Source organism: Muntiacus reevesi, chromosome 6, assembly GCF_963930625.1.
Source record: "Muntiacus reevesi chromosome 6, mMunRee1.1, whole genome shotgun sequence".
Taxonomy (NCBI): domain Eukaryota; kingdom Metazoa; phylum Chordata; class Mammalia; order Artiodactyla; family Cervidae; genus Muntiacus; species Muntiacus reevesi.
The window spans coordinates 76744760-76761786 of record NC_089254.1 but is presented as its reverse complement, the minus strand read 5'-3'; the positions used below and the strand labels follow the sequence as shown (position 1 = coordinate 76761786).

The window sequence follows — 17027 nt, the reverse complement described above, 5'->3', positions numbered from 1 at the left end:
AAGTAGTTTTAAATTTAAGCTTAAGTGGGTTTCTCTAACTTTCTACCACATTTCAAAGCATTTTTACAAAAGCATTACATAAAATATGGACACAGAACAATGGTTATAATATGAATAGAAATCTTTTTTATTCTCTTCATTTCCTTCCCCTATGAACAAATATATAGACCTGTCTACAGCACAAAGTATGGTCTATCTATTTTCAAAAGCATTATCCAAAATATATACTGATGAATTCTATCTATGTGATTACAAAGCATTACTGTAATAATTCTTTTTTAGCATATGACAAAAGCACAATATAGCTAGAAAGACAAACTGCTTTATTTTAAAACATTGGAAAAAAACATTAAAAGGCAAATGTCCATTATATAACCAAGAATGTTAAGCATTTGGAAAATGTCAATCTTCTAAATTGTGGTAGGCACTTCCAGAGAGCTAAATATTGCAAATTATCCTACCATATGTCTTCTCTAATACCAAAAATACTTGATATGATGAAACACACAACTAAAATTACCCAATCAAAGTCACCATGTTAGGTTTCAATTTAATTACAAGTAAAAGTTTTGTCCAAGATGTTCCTGACACATGAAGCGTCCAGTTGAATTTCAGAAATGTTAACAAAAGTATCTTCCTTTTTTGCCTGTGAATGTTTGAGTATTGCTGTATTGTTGGCTTATATCCACTACAGATACTGGTTCTAGGCCAGCCCAAGGGTCTTCAAGCATTGAAGGCTTGAAATAACTCTCCAACTCATTAGACATTCTCTTTTCTCTACCACGCCCTGATCCAAATGGTGTAGATGTCCTTGGAGAACCCTTTAGGAAAAAAATCATTAGTTAAAGACATTTAGCAGAGAGAAGAGTGGAACTTTTTCTTTAGCGGCTAGTGGGGGTCACACTGCTAGTTAAAAGTTATGTCTTGAACCCAATTATGTTCAATTTCAAAGTCCATGCTTCTTTTAATCTAGTGTTTTAAATAAGTATTTAAACCAATCTGATATACTTATTAATAATTTTATGCCCACTGTCAGTTCAAATCCTTTTGGATTTCTAATGTGATAACTTTGCCAAATGAAAAAATGATGATGAAATAAGAATTGTAGTTTTCCCTCAGTTATTTCCCTATTTTTTCTGGAGGCAAATTAAAACTATTTTTACCCTACAGCTTCAATATTTCTAAACCTTCCCGTCTCATTAGCTCCACACTCAAAGAGGTGTTTTGGTTTAGCATAAAGTTGGAAAACTACTAAGCACATTGAAGTTGTAAACCACAGAATTCTACAAACACTACAAAGACTTGGAGCAGAAGCCAGCGTAATCGGAAAACCAACGTCAAAAAAAAAAAAAAAGTGGAAGAAGAAAAGAAAAGGGTGCCAACAGTAGGAAGATGGCACTAGCCTATAAACTCTAGAGAGATTAGCTCTACGCTAGGGATTCATTCGCTATTTTTCCCCCTCGGAGAGCGGGTACTCAGCATAGTCTACTGCAACCAACGGGCCAGGCCCCTGACAAAGGAGAGGGAATTAGGGAAATCTGTGTACAAGCGGCACTGTACTGGTGAAAAAGCAGGAGGGCTCCAGAAACAAGTCGGGCTCTGCCACTTTGTAGAGCATTCCAAAGAAAGCTACACTTCTCTGAGCCTCAGTTTATCCATCGGCAACACATGGCTAACGACAGTATCCCACCTCATAGAGGAGTCAAAATAATCCACGTAAAGGGTGTACCATGCCTGCCATACAGTAAGAGCTCGGCAAACGCTGGCTATTATTACCTGGGGGTGGGTCTGCTGCTGCCCTGGGGAGTAGCCGAATTGCTGCTGGGACCCCGCGGGGGACTTGGAGTAGTTGCCAGGGTAGCCGCCTGGGGACGGAGACCCGAACCGGCCCCCAGGGAAGCTGCCGCCGTGTCGCGGAGAGAGGCTGCTCCCGTAGGGCCTAGATCGGGGCCCGTACGGCGGCGTGTGGTGTGGACTCCCGTACCCCTCCCGCGGGGATGGCGGCCGCGGTCCGCCTCCGCTCGGGGTACCCCGGAAGCTGCTCCCGCTACCCCAACCTCCTACACCCGGGCCGGGGTAAGGAGGAGTCGGGGGTCGAAAATTCTGTCGCTGCATCTCAGTGGACGACAAGGATCTCACTGGCGCGTTCTCCTCCCGGAACTGTCGCGAGCAACCCTTCACTTATACTTGGTGGTCCTTCACGAAAACACTCCTCCGTCCTCCAGCATTATATAGCACATTGGTTCCGGCCTCACAAAGGTTCCGCTAGGGCGGCGGGATAAGTAGGTTATCGAATTGGGTACAGATTGAGTTAAGTGAAGGAAGAAGGGGGGAAAATGGATAAAGGAAAGGCCAAACACCGGGGAAGCCCCAGCAATGGCCTTTGAAGTCTCGCGGGCTTTGGTTGGGACTGACCCACCGACTAGGCGCCTGCCCAGAGCTGGGTGGGTGGTTCGGAGCGCTTGGCTGAGCCGACCCGGCCCCTCCCACCTGGTGCCAGTGGAGGGCTTAGTTGTCCGCGGGCGCCCCCAGTGGCTACGCGAGCGCGGAGTTCTCCACTCGGGGAGCCAGGATTTGTGAGCGGCGCGCAATGCTGGCATCGCTGGCGAGGGTCTCGGCTCTGCGGAGAACCGGCCTTTTCTCCCGCCGGGGCGGCGGGACGGGGCTGTGGACCGGCCGCCCGCAGTCAGGTACCCTCCGAAACTCGGTGCAGGCGGCGAAAGAGACCCCAGTCCCAGCCTTCCCACTCAGGCGGCAATCTGAGCAGAACGCTGCGCTTTCCTTAGTATCCTCTGACCCCGCCGTCCGCCCTCTGACCTTTCGCGTCTCCCCAGCGCCTTGGCTCCGCGGTCGCCGGGTGGTCACCCTGCCCGACGTCCGGGTCCCGGTCCGGCCCCCGCGCGGTCTTACGGGGCGGACTCGCCTTTCTCTCTTATTCATCCCTCCTCGTCTCCTATGTTTAAATAACTTGAAAAATGTACCCCCTACCCCCGCAACCAGCTGCATTTCAGAAAGGATTTCAGACTGCGTCTTTAAATAACTCGGGGGTGAGGCTGTGTTCGCAGATGCCGGACTTTATTCCCTTCCTTGTTCTTGTTAAATGCAGTCGGGTAAGGGAGGTGGTTAGGAAGCAGAGATCCTGATTTTCAAAAAGAACTTTTGTCCAGAGCTCTTAAAGTAATGGCTATTTCACAGACCTTTGGTCATATAGAAAAATGTGATCATTCAAGAAATGACCCCTAAGGTATTAAACACACCTTTGAACCGAGGACCTGGCTCAGAATTTTATTTAGAAGGTGAAATTTGGATTTATTGCAGTTTTCTGAAACTGTCTTGACTCCCTTCGAATTTGGGGATGAAAGTCTACGGTGAGCCTTGAAATCAGCTTGTAGGAAAAAGAATCTTAGAGAATTTTAGGACTCATCTAATCATGGGTAGCGTGGACCTGTGCCTTTCAGCCTATGAACATTCTTGCAGCTTCCACTTCTCACCGTCCGTTTGACATGTTCTGTGGCATGTGGCAAGCTGAAGGATGTGTTGTTTTCTCAGCTTCTATCCTTGATGAATGGAGAAACACAGTTTTTTGCCATTTGAGAGAATTTGGTTCTTAAGATTTCTTGTTTAGACACAAGTTGTAGAATCAATCAAGGCAGGGTAATCGCATCGAGGCTTTGTGATGCAATTAAGGCCTGAGGATCCCAGATTACCCTCTTTAAACATACTTCTGTACCGTCCAGAAATTCACCTTCCTGGACTTTGTCTTTGGCGCTTAGTTTAATGCCTGGTAATTGGGCTCTCAGGTATTTATTGAATGAATGAGTGGGTCACATCATAACCCACATGAGTGGGTTAGTGAGTCTCACTTGTAATACCACCTTTAATGTCATCAACCAGTCTACCTCTTGTGGGAGGGAGCAGAGAAATGAGGGTGACAGGACCAAATTGCCTTTGTTAATATTTAAATAATTGGCAAATGATTTGTTGAATTGAGTGAAGTACTATAAGTTGTCTTTTTACTTGGCTTGCACTTCTGGAATGTTCTTCCCTGTAGTGATATCTTGCTATCTTCCACACATATGAACTTGTATTAGAAACAAGAAGTAAAGTGTGAAATTTTTGACCAGTAGATTATGTATGACATTGTGCTCTTCATTATGTTTTCAGGTATTAATATATAGGAGGAGTGAGGGAGAGCACATTCTTAATAATTGTATGAAAACTGCAGATTCCATTTGGATCACTTCTGAGTATAGGCAATTTGCCTTTTTACAGATGAGAAATGGTCCAAGAGAAATTAAGTGACTGAAACGGGAATCTAACTTCTTGTTCACGGAGTCAAAGAAGAATCCACGAACATGTAGACACTCATGGTAGCAAGCAAATAGTATTTATCAGAAAGGAGGAAAGTACAAAGCTCTCAGCATAGACACTGGGGGTGGGGGATAGTAAAGAGTCCCTAAAAAGGTGGGGATTACTGCAGTCTTACATGTTTACCAGTATTAATCTGTACATTTTTGGTTGACTCCTGTCCTTAAAGTACATCATTTTTGACCAGTCAATTTAAAGGTCAAAGTGTTTAACTTAACATCTTTATGGCTTCATAATATGTACTTCATAGCATATATATTTTTTTTAGATATTTAGAGATTAGTAGATTTTAATTGTGAACATTGTAAATGTGGCTGGAGTTTTCACAGGTCCTGGGGACTGCAGTCTGACTGCCTGAGCTGATGGCTCTGAGGTCCCAAGATGCATATTTCAATTTATTTATATGCTGGTGAGTTCAGGGGAAGAGGAGTGTAGGAAGTTTTATGTTGCATAACCTGGAAATAGAAAAGTGAAGTGGGATGGTGTCTGTGAGACTATGGTGACTGCCCCATGAATGAAGTTGGAGTCCTGTGAGGAGAAAAGGGCACTTTAACATTTGTGTGAGTAACACGAGTGTTGTTCTGACAAAAAGAGAATTGTAGTACTGTTTAGGGAGGACCACCTTTAGAAAACAGGATCCCAAATAGGATAGTGCATTTACTGAAGACACTATTAATGGCTAGGTGATGTCTTCAAGCGACTTTGTACTCAGAGAACAGGCAAAGCATTAAGGAACTTTCTCAATACCTATGAAGTATATGGGGATCCCCAAAATAATTGGTTAACTTTCTGATGATGCATGTTTTACAAGTTTTACATTAATGCACGTAAGAGTACCACAAATTTAAGTGTAAGTGAAAATGGAAACTTGTCCGTTTCTGTAAGACAGAGAATCTTTATTGGGGTTGCCAAAGATTTTTTTAGTGTTTCTTTTTTTCAGTAGATTAAAAACAATTTTTTTTTGGTAGAGCCTTTTTGAGAGCATATGACTTCATGTTTGAAGGAGGAATTGGGATTCCCAAAGCTGCTCACTCTGTCCCCTACTTTATCTGCCTCCTTTAAAAGACACTTCTGAGGCACCTCTGAGGAATTTCTAGGGCTCTCCAGAAAGGATTTGAAAGCCAATATGTTTGGTAGGCATCAGGTATTAACTAGTGCTGAAAACGTAAATACTTTGGGTAGTTTTTACTACTTATTACCAAGGAGTGAATATTTTCATGTTTCTACATGGTCAGGGCTTTCTACGCCAAGAAAACTAGAACTTGGGTTAAAGGGCAAGCCTTGGAAGTTAAAAGATGACTAAAATGATTGTTAGAGAGCTTCCAGGAAATTTATGTTTATATTTCAAAGGGGTATAAAACTCAGAGCCTTGGATACATTCCCAAGATTGAGGTTGTTAACCCAATGAAGTTTATCTTTCCTCCTAGAGACATTTATTTACATTCCAGAGAGTCAGAACCCAGGGAGCATCCCCCTTTCTTCCTGAGCAGAATTTGCTTACTTTTGGGCTATTAGCTGTCTCTGCTTTTTTGGGGGAAGGTGCAGTGCCGAGCAGCTATTCCATACAAACTGATTGGTTTATAATTTGGGGGGCCTTTCCTAGGGTTCAGTCCTTGTATGTGTAGGTGAAGTCCACCAGTCTCATTATGACTCCTGTAACTTATTAGTTGGGGAGAAAATGGTGCATTTCTTGATGTAAGAAATAATAACTCTGATCTCTGCTTCAGAAACCACATTTTTGAATGAGTATGGGTATTAAAGTCCATGTATTTTTAATGAAAGCACTTTTTAGGACAGGAGAGTGTATTTAATAGCTTCTATGTTAGAAATGTTTGTTCCAATTTTAGTAAATGTGCTCCTGAAGCTAGTCCTGGAAATGTTTGTTCAGGTATCTTGGGATCTGCAGAGGATTGATTCCAGGATTCCCGCCCCCTTGGATACCAAAATCCAAGGATGCTCAAGTTCCTTACTATATAAAATGGTTTGGTATTTGCATATAACCATATGTCCTGTGTGTACCTTATAATACCTAATACAATGTAAATAATATGTAAATAGTTGTAAATACAGTGTATCTGCTATATAAATAGTTGTGGGAGGTGTGGAATATAAATAGTTGTGGGAGGTGTGGCATATTCAAGTTTTGTTCTTTGGAATTTTTTTCTCCCCAATATTTTCATTCCACCATTGGTTGAATCTGTAGTTGAAGAACCCATGGATGGGGTGACGGGGGTGGAGCTACTGTGATATACTTAGAGCATAAGCTACAATAGTATTCCCTGACGCCTTTCAGATTATCTGTTTTCCTCTTCTCTTGTTAGCTGTTTAGCTGTTCCATGTTAAAGACTGTCAATAGTAGAAAAGTAAATACATCTCTAGGATATGATTAGCTCATTCATTGATAGGGTGAGGTCTGCATTGAACACAGTAGATCACTTAACTATCACTTATGTAATGTTCTCATTGATTAAGCAGGTGTTGGAAGCAACTTGTTCTTGTCTCTGAGAGCCAAACTACTGTTAATGATCTTCTTTTCAATTCTAAGCATGTTTCCATTGTCCATAGTAGTCAAGCACAGGTGAAATGTTTTATACATATGTATTTCTTTTGATTAATATTCTTCACCCATGTGTAATATGTGTTAATGCATTAAGTCACTTATAAAAATTTTTATTGAATATAATAAAATTGTTGACAGAATACTTTGACATGAAGAAAAATGTTAAAGAATGTAATTATTCTTTTCCAGATACAATTTTTTGTTTTAAAATGAGTGAATAAAATTTTAATGTCACTAGAATTTGTATCTTTGTGTTTTATACTCATAAAAGGTTAATATTCTTACTACACGAAGAATCCATACAGATCAATAAGGAAAAGATAAATGTGCCTGTAGACATATGGGCCAACAAGAAGATTACATTATTTACAAGAGAAGATATAAAAAAGAGCAAGTATGAAAAGCAGTGTTAATTTCTGGTCATTAAGTAAATGAAAATTAAAATGGTAGTAACATGCATATTTTTAACTGTTGAATTTACAACAAACAAATAAACAAAATGCTCCCAAAACTAAGCCGTCGTGGGTTATGGGAGATAGTGGAGAACATTGTTTTCCACGGCTGATGCATATAAATATTAGTACTGTTTTTCTGGTGGACAGTTTGATAGTATGTATGAAAAGTTTGAATGAATTTGCAACATGAACATGGCTAGGCCAGCTTAAGACCTGGAAACAGGTCTGTCCTTGGAAACATGCTCCTTACTGTGCCTTCTTAATCCCCCCAAACTCTAAAAGGCTTAAAGAATAATTTTTATCTTTACTACTTAAAGAGACATCCCTGGGAGGGTTCCACAGCACTTCACAGAGAGTATCCTAAGTTCTTCTAGACATCTCCTGCTCTTCAGAATGACCCATTGGAAGCGGTTGAAAACAAATCATATCATAAAACATTTTTTTCTGACTTATGTGTCTGCCTACTCACTTCTCCCAGGCTGTCCCTTCCCTTTCCCTTCTATTCCTCCTGTTTTATTCGCAGTTGGTCTGTAAAATAGGGTTCCGTTCCCTTTTTGTGTTCAAAATAGGCTCATTGCATTCACCATCTAACACTGACCCCCCATTCCTACCCTCCCACACTTCTCACACACACATTTTCTTCTTTTCTGTGATAATTATAATACCCCTCAAGTGCCTATGATGGTGTTTTGCTGTTGTCCCCTGAAATGGATGACTTTCCCTGATTTGCACAAAGGTCTTCCCTTTGGTCAGTCTTCTTCCGGAAGAAAGCCACATCACCTACATGGTGAAGTTTCAGGGATCTCTTGGGTTTGTGGACATTCATATTCTGTAGTTTACAACTATCATTTGCTCCACGAGTTCCTGGTTCAGTCACTTGTTATCCCTGAGTTATTCTCTTCAGGCCCATTAAAGAGGCCTCGACACTGAAGCTTTTTTCTCTGACTTCCTGACTTTTTGTTGTGAATCCTACAACTATAAATTGATTATTTATAAAGTCTCTAAGTTGGTGCTGTTTTTCACGCTTCTATGTTCAAGTCTCTACCTAGTAGTCTTTCTCCTAAATGACTTTTGAAAAAACAGCACATTGCATATATTAAGTTCATATTTAAAATTTTTTTATCACAAATAAATTCTCTAGTAAGAACTAAGGTGAGGGTAAGATCTGTAATGTGTGAGGAATATGCTTTACCCAGTGTGAGAAGCCTTGTCATGAAAGAAGGCTTATTTGTAGATCTTATTTGATCAGTTTTGGGGAAAAATATGTATGGAAGCTTAAGATCTGGAAATTGATTTCTTTAAAATGATTCATTGATTTCTTACAAAAGTATTAATGTATCTCAGTTTGATGACTGCTGCTAGCAGTGAAGCAACCTACCCCTGAAATGGACTTCCAACTTGTTGGCGTGGATGCTCTACATTCGCTTAGAGGATACTACCATTTTTTCCCACCTGTGCCTGGTTTCTTCATTGGTCAGGAAAGGCTAGATGGGGCTGTGGTACCAATTAGCCCACAGTCAACTGCAGTAGGCCTATAGAAGCCTGGAGGCCCTAATGGGATGTTTTTAAGGATTAGGGCTGGAATTAACTTACATTGCGTCTCTTTATGTGTTATTAGCTAGACTCCAGGCATTTGGCCCCAATCTAATTGCAAGAGAAGCTGGGAAGTGAGAAGAGCAGAGCGATTAGGGATTAGCACCCATTGGTACTTTGGTTGTGTAATGCTTTACCTATCATTTGGTAGCCCTTTATTTCTAGTCTTTTTGCATTTTTGTTCAAGTTTTCATTAAAATAGTAGCATCCAGCAGTTTTAAAACCTCTTTGATTGCAAATCCCACAGTAATAGCCAAGTCCTTGCAATGGAAGGGCAGTTCTGAAGAAACAGTGTCAATGAAGCATGAATTATAAACTATTATATGTTATTATCCATCTTGCTATTTTTTTCTGTGTGCTCAGTCACCTAGTTGTGTCTGACTCCTTGTGACCCCATGGACTGTAGCCTGCCAGGCTCCTCTATCCATAGGATTTTCCAAGCAAAAATACTGGACTGGGTTGCCATTTCCTCCTCCAGGGGGTCTTCCCAAGCGAGGAATTCAACCCATGTCTCCTGTGGGTCCTGCATTGCAGGTGGAGTCTTTATCACTGAACTGAGTTGTCTCTAAATGCCTCATAACTTGAGTGTCACTTCCATACTATCTTTTTACAACTCAAAAATTTTAGTTTCCCTAGAATGTTTTCCAGTGGATTCTGATTTTCCAAGTACTCTAAACCCCTAAAATTTCCTGCCAGATTATACTATTAGGAACAGAGAATTCCTTCAAGACTCAGCCTGTGCTAGAAAGAAAATATCCTGCTAACTTTTCTAAATAAAGCTTGGAAGAGATATCCATCTACTGACTCACTCCTAAGTTCTGGTAATTAAGTTCTCTGTAAAAATATCAAATCAAGAAAGCCTTCCGATGTATATCACGTGTTGTATTTGATAGTGATATTCTATCAGTTTGTTTTAGGACTTCACTTTTTTGTTTAATGTCTCAGTAGTTGGCTAGTACAGTGGGAGAGGGATGTCATGGTTGCTGCCACACAAATGAGCCACTTGTGTGGGCATCTGTCAATTATATCTGCGCTGGTGTTCAAATTTATTTGTGTCATGGAAACCTAGGGCCAAATACCAGAGGAGTCCTGGAAGCAACTCTGGCAAGCATAAATTTGGTGGCAGCTTCATTATAATTACATTTCTTTGCATGGTTACTCAGCTGTATCAACATAATAGCTTTCCATCCTAGAGGCCAAATAAGATAGAGTGATATACAAGCTGCTCACTATAGCTCAACAAATTACATTATAATGGATGCTCTTTTCAACTGTTTTTCACCCTGTAATCAGTCTATTCTGGTCTTTCATAAGGAGGCAAAATATGACTGTAGATATCTTTTTGAAGTATAGAGTATTGAGAATAATACTTTCTGTTCCTTAAAATAATCATGAGTCGTGATTGCTTTCAAATCTGGATTATCTACTTTAATAGGTATTGGGGCTGTATATTACATTGGCGATGATAACAGCAATTGTTGGTATTTAGTGAGCGTTTACCATCTGCTAGGAAGTGTACTTTGCGTGTGCCTGTGTGCTAAGTCGGTTCAGTCGTATCTGACTCTTTACAGCCCCATGGACTGTAGCCTTCCAGGCCCTTCTGTCCATGAGATTCTCCAGGCAAGAATATCAGAAGGTTGCCATGCCCTCCTCCAGGAGATCTTCCCGACCCAGGTATCAAACCCAAGTCTCTTATGTCTCCTGCATTAGCAGGCGGGTTCTTTACCACTAACACCACTGGGAAGCCCACATGTAACTTTTCCCTTAATCTTTGCAAACTCTATGATGTAGGTGTTTCAACTGAGGAAACTGAAACAGAGGAATGTTTACCTTGGTCAAGGTCACTAGGATAGTAAATAGTGAAGCAGAGAATTAAATTCATTCTCTAAGGTTTATGCTCTTAACTGTTTAAAACTCATTAATTGAGTGTGACTTAAATATGCTTTAGAAGTCCTTTTTGGTTATATTCACAGATCATAAAAGTAAAATGCTATTGGCTGATGGTAAATGAGTTCATTTAAAAGTTTTTGCATCATTACATAGAATATTGCTAATTTATTATGGTTGTGAGTTGACATTGGTAGTGAAATATAGACTTCTCTTTATAGATTTATGATGAGATTTATGAATTGAAGAGATCTCTAAATATATTTCCTGCATCATTTGACATAAAACAGGGGCCCCCAAAGGGATGAGTACAGAAGACTCATATTTCTGGAGTCTTATGGACAATATTTGCTTGTCAGTTCATTCCTAATGATATCAAAATATTTTCTCATATTGAAGATCTTTTTCTATGTTTTACTTTCTATAAAATATCTTGTTTCTCTCTCAATTTGTTCTTTATGTTTTCGCTTTTTCTTTTTTTCCCCATGATTTAAGAATTAAGGAAAATTACAGAAATAAATAACTTAGCTAGTGAAAGTGTTCCATAAATTCTTACCCCAAGATTTAACCAAGAGTAGAACTTTATGAATGCTCCAGTTACCAACATTATTATTAATTATTATTATGTATGTTTACAAACATAGGCTCATATTATACATTCTGTTCTACAGCTTGAATTTTTAAAGTTATTTATTTATTTGGTTGTGGCACTGGGAGTCTCTAGTTGTGGCATAGTTGCTTCACAGCATGTGGGATCTTAGTTCCCTGATCAGGAATTGAACCTGGTTCCCCTGCATTGCAAGGTGAATTCTTAACCAGTGGACCACCAGGGAAGTCCCTGATTTATTTTTTAACTTAGGAATATATCTTGGTCGACTTTATATGTCAGGGTATGTAGATCTGTCTCATTTTTTTCTTAACATCGGCATGGTACTTTGTTATATGGATGTGCCAGTGCTTATTTAATATTTCACATGTTGGTGGATTTTTTGCGTTGTTTTGAATATTTTGCTTCAGTATTAAAAAAAACAGTGAGACCATTCACAACAGAAGATATATGAATGGCCTATTGTTACATGAAAAGATTTTGAATAGCATTAATCATCAAAGGAATGCAAATTAAAGCCTCAGAGAAACATCATATACCCTTTAAAATGGTTACCATTAAAAAGATTAACAAGGGACTTCAGTGATAGTCCAGTGGTTAAGAATCAGGTCCCAATGCAAGGGACCCAGGTTTGATTCCTGGTCAGGGAACTAGATCCTGCATGCTGCAAGGAAGATTGAAGAGCCCACGTGTTGCAACTGAGACCCAGTGCAGTCAAGTAAATAAATGTAAAAAAGATTAACAATACTTAGTGTTTCGAGGATGTGGAGCTTCTAGAACTCACACGTACTATTGTACAGTCACTTTGGAAATCTGTTTGGCAGTTTCTTAGAAAGTTAAGCATAACCTTACCATATCACCCAGCCATTCCACTAGGTATTTACTCAAGAGAAATGAAAACATGTCCAACAAAGACTTGTACATGCATGTTCATAGCAGCTTGATCCACTGGAACCTAAAACTGGGGCCTGCTCAGTAGGTTAGAAAGGATAAAGAAAAATGCATATGCATAGAACAGGATATTACCTATACAAATTCAACAACATGGATGAGTGTCAGTATCATTGTGCTGAATGGAAGAAGCCAGACAAAAAAGGGTACATGCTGTATTATTTTAGTTAGATAAGATTTTAGAAAATGCAGATTAAACTGTAGTGACAGAAAGCAGATCAGTGGTTGCCTGAGGTTGGGAATGGAGGGAAAGGTAGTTTGCAAAGGGCAGGTGGAAACTTGCAGGTGATGGAAAGTTCTATTTGTGAGTTTGGAAAATGTGTAATGACATGTATCCATCATTATGGTATCATACAGAGTATTTCCAGTGTCCTAAAAGTCCTCTGTGCTCAGTCTCTGCAACCCTCTCTCCTCCAACTTTTCATTTTTCATTAGACAAACTATTTTACATGTAGCTTTGGACTTTATTAAATGGGGAATAATCTGGTGTTAGAGGCGTTAAAATTTTTACTGATTGATAAATTGGATTAGTCACGGGTTCTGTGTTATACACAGTTCCCTTTAGTAATCTGAAGGAAAATTTATTTATTTATTTGGTAGTAATAGAGAGTACTTTCAGGATATGAAGAATTCTGCATTCAGTTCAGTTCAGTCGCTCAGTCGTGTCTGACTCTTTGTGACCCCATGAGCTGCAGCACGCCAGGCCTCCCTGTCCAACACCAACTCCCAGAGTTTACCCAAACTCATGTCCATTGAGTCGGTGATGCCATCCAACCATTTCATCCTCTGTCATCCCCTTCTCCTCCTGCCCTCAATCTTTCCCAGCATCAGGGTCTTTTCAAATGAGTCAGCTCTTCGCATCAGGTGGCCAAATTATGCATTATTCCTTCCTAAAATTAGTAATCAATTATCTTCAAGTATTTTCTCTGTTTTGCCAGATACTGACAATGTGAAGCCATTGGAGGGTGTAAAGATTCTGGATCTAACAAGGTGTGTATTGGTTTATCTATGTTTTGGTGATTGAGTTTTCCCCTTCTCTAAAAAAGCATTTGTTTTTTGGATTATAAGAGGGTGCTTGTAAGCTTATCATTGAAATTTTGGAAAGACAAATCAAGGAAATTGCCTATAATTTCATTATTCTAAGGACAATTCATATAATATTTATACATTTCTTTCTAATCTGTGTATGTATACTTTTAAAAAATGAAACCGTATTGAAATTATAGGTTTATTCACATTTTAAGCATGTGTTATATTTTGGCTATTTTTCCCATGTCATTCAAAATTCAACAAAGATATATGATAATATTTTATTATATAGTTGTCACATAATTACTTAATCATCCCCCAGTGTTTTTCTCCTATAAACTAGACTCCCTTGTACATAAATCTTGGCCTTAGAAAATCTTTCAATTTCTTTTTTAGGGTAGAAGTATGGAACTAGAATTACTGCATCAAAGGGAATATACTTTTCAAAGCTCTTGATACATATGGCCAAATCACTTTTATAATAGTTTTAATTCTTACTAACATTATATGAGCTTGTCTGTGTTGATGGACCATTAAGAAACAAATAAATATAAAAATCTTAAAGATGGTAATGAATTTGTTTATCACTGTTAACATTGTAGAGTACTGGCGGGACCTTTTGCTACTATGAATTTAGGAGATCTTGGAGCAGAAGTTATAAAAGTGGAAAGACCAGGTAAAACTACTGTTCTCTTTAAAACATAGAAACAAGCTAATAAATATTTTTAATGGTTCTTTAAATATCCATGTACCTGTATGTGGGACGAGGAAAGAATTGAAATGAAATGATTGCTTTTCTTCTCCATTCTTTATTTTCCTCTGAACCTATACTAAAGTTAGATCTCTTTCTACTCTTTAAATGCCAAGGGTTGAGGCCTAAGCCAGCTTCTGGAAGCCTCTGGTAGAAACACTGGGGCTTCCCTGCCGGCTCAGATGGTTAAGATTCCGCTTGTAATGTGGGAGACCTGGGTTCGATCCCTGGGTTGGAAAGACCCCCAGGAGGAGGGCATGGCGACCCACTCCAGTGTTCTTGCCTGGAGAATCCCCATGGACAGAGGAGCCTGGTGGGCTACAGTCCATGGGGTCCCAAAGAGGTGGACACGAATGAGCGACTGAGCACGCTGGTAGGAACTGACATGAGTGTGATACCAGCGATGTTAATGACATTTGGTGCCGGCACAGTTCCAAGCACTTTGCCTATATTTATTTATTCAATCTTTACAACAACCTGTCACCTGTTATTATTCCTAGATTATAAATAAGAACACAGGGACCTAGAGAGATCAAGGGATTTGTCCACAGTCACACAGCTAGTAAGGAATATTGGGACATTCATCTCTGATCCTGGTCCTGAGCCCCACACAGAATTGCTGCCCAGACTGAGGTCAGAGTGGGCCCGGCCACTTTCCCTCACTGTGGGATGAAGGGGGGCCAGGCCCAGGGGAAGGAAGAGGGGAGAAATAGCTTGTAGAAGAAGGAGGAAGGAAAGGAGTCAAAGTCCTTCCAAAAGGAACCCAAATACCCCAGCCTAAGTCATTCTTTTCTATTTCTAATAAAATAAACATTTTCCCATTTCATACTTTTAAATATTTTGAGGGAAAAACACTGGAGCTAAGATGAATTCTTTGCTTTTATGTTTTTCATCTGACAACTTTCCTTTCTTCTCTTCCCTTTGTCCACCAAATAAACCTAGACAGGGTGCATAATTCTCACTCTTATTTGGTGCCTTCTCAGCTCTTGGATGTTTAATTCATGTTACTGTTGATGAAGCTACTTAGAGAAGTGTCATATTATGTTTCTTTTCTCTCTAATAAGCACTTAAACCAGGAGTCCACGTTCTCTGCATCGTCTCATTAACAGCTTGTTTATGAAGGTTTCAAACCTTGTTTGGAAGGTTTCAGAAATCAGCGTTCTTATTTATCCTTCAAGATCTGATGCTGGGACCTCCCTGGTGGTCTGATAGTTAGGATTCTGTGCTTCTACTGCAGGAGTCACTGGTTTGATCCCTGGTCCAGGAACTAAGATTCCACATCCTATATGCCATGTACCATGGCAAAAAAAAAAAAAATTCTGATGCCTATGGATCTGGAACAGAATTCCCAAATCAATGAAAATGGTCCAGCCTTCTTGAATAGTGTGTGTGTTTCTATCAAACCCATAAGAGACTCGATTGCAATTACATCAACATATGAATTCACCATAAGTGGTTAAACACTATAAAGTTGAATACCTGATCTGGAAGATTCAACTTTCTGCTAGATCTTCTTAGGAGGTCCAAGCAGTTAGCAGAAGATTCTCTGACCAGCATGAGGGATATTATATATTTTATATTACATTTTTCTGACCCTGTCTTTGTCAGGCTCCAGATGATAGAAGAGCCTGGTGAATCCTGCTTTCCAGAGGTAGTGCTTCATTTATCCAGTCCATGATATTTACTGCTTTTGGTCATTGCTGGATACACGCTAAATAATGTTCACTTTCTAACTGAACGTGTTTTTTTCTTTCTTTGTTTAACAATTACCACAAAACTTCTAATTACCACCTTTCTATCCAGTTTCAATGTCACACACTTTCTAATTTCAACCATGGGGTCTTCCGTTTATAGGCAGAATAGTCAATCTAATTCCTCTTGCTAGTTCCCTTGGTCTCTAGGTTAAATATTTGCACAGTTGGCCCTGTGTGTCTGGTTGGTTGAGTCTGTGGACTTGTGAACTTTAATGATCTGTGGTTGGTAGAATTGGGGGTGCTGTACCTGTGGGTATAGAGGGCCAGTTGTAGGACTTGAGCATCCGCCTATTTTGGAGTCCTGGTTGGTGCTGGAACCCTTGAAGATAATGAAGGAATGACTGTATTTTTATTAATTTTAGAAGTCACTCTTCCCTATTTGCTTAGACCTGTTTCTCCATTGTTATTTTTTCCCTTTCCACCCTGGGGGACCCTTTCCTTATGTAGAACTTTATTAAGTCCCATAGCTATACACTAGGCATCAAACTTTTTTCCTAGCAGGGTTTTTTGCTCTTTTCCTAACTAATTTCTCTCTTTCCTTTAACCCTTCTGCTCAGGACATTTTAATGTTCATATATTTTGTTTTTTTCTGAGATAATTATTCAACAGATATGAGGAAAAGTGATTTGGCAGTATTTTCAAATTTTAGTGGAGAGCTAGTCTTTTTTAGTGTCCACTTCTCCAGTTCTTAAATTAAATTTGGTTGGTGGCTCAGATAGTAAAGAATCTGCCTGCGGTGCAGGAGATCCGGGTTCGATCCCTGGGTGGGGAAGACCCCCTGGATGAGGGAATGGCTACACATGCCAGTGTTCTTGCTGGAGAATTCCATGGACAGAGGAGCCAGGCAGGCTACAGTCCGTGGGGTCACAAAGAGTCGGACACCACTGAGCAACTAGCACTTTCATACTTCCACTTTCTGAGTTCTTGAATTAAATTTGGTTGTAGTTTTCTGACTTGGGACTTAGATTATTCTTACTTGAGTAATCAAAGAACATATCAAGCTTAAGTATATTTTTTTCTCCTTTTTGTCGAGTTTGTTGGTGAGTGTAAACTGTATGCTGACAGGCCCAGG

At 39.8% G+C, this 17027-nt stretch overlaps 2 protein-coding genes across 7 annotated transcripts in view; one reads left to right on the top strand and one right to left on the bottom strand.

The window, feature by feature from the left end:
- Nucleotides 1–306: 306 nt before the first annotated feature.
- Nucleotides 307–2311, bottom strand: MPLKIP (M-phase specific PLK1 interacting protein). Its single transcript, XM_065938551.1, has 2 exons — nucleotides 1777–2311; nucleotides 307–821 (listed from the first exon to the last, which is right to left on the bottom strand). Exons 1-2 carry the CDS (start codon nucleotides 2113–2115, stop codon nucleotides 621–623), a joined length of 540 nt encoding a protein of 179 aa, XP_065794623.1. The 5' UTR covers nucleotides 2116–2311; the 3' UTR covers nucleotides 307–620.
- A 148-nt stretch (nucleotides 2312–2459) lies between these two features.
- SUGCT (succinyl-CoA:glutarate-CoA transferase) overlaps nucleotides 2460–17027 on the top strand; it is a 727590-nt gene continuing 713022 nt past the window's right edge. For 5 of the 6 annotated variants that reach the window (XM_065938550.1, XM_065938546.1, XM_065938548.1 and 2 more), the window contains exons 1-3: nucleotides 2460–2690; nucleotides 13360–13411; nucleotides 14053–14126. In XM_065938550.1, the coding sequence (XP_065794622.1) occupies nucleotides 2591–2690; nucleotides 13360–13411; nucleotides 14053–14126 (226 nt within the window). In that variant the 5' untranslated portion in view covers nucleotides 2460–2590. The remainder of the gene's footprint in view (nucleotides 2691–13359; nucleotides 13412–14052; nucleotides 14127–17027) is intronic. The other variant, XM_065938545.1, reaches the window with a different exon arrangement.

Bases quoted from the DNA above. Each gene is read 5' to 3' on its own strand.
- MPLKIP (XM_065938551.1), bottom strand. From the start codon at position 2,115: ATGCAGCGACAGAATTTTCGACCCCCGACTCCTCCTTACCCCGGCCCG. The intron at 822-1,776 runs GTAATAATAGCC...TTTTTCCTAAAG, and splicing joins AGCAGCAGACCCACCCCCAG to GGTTCTCCAAGGACATCTAC.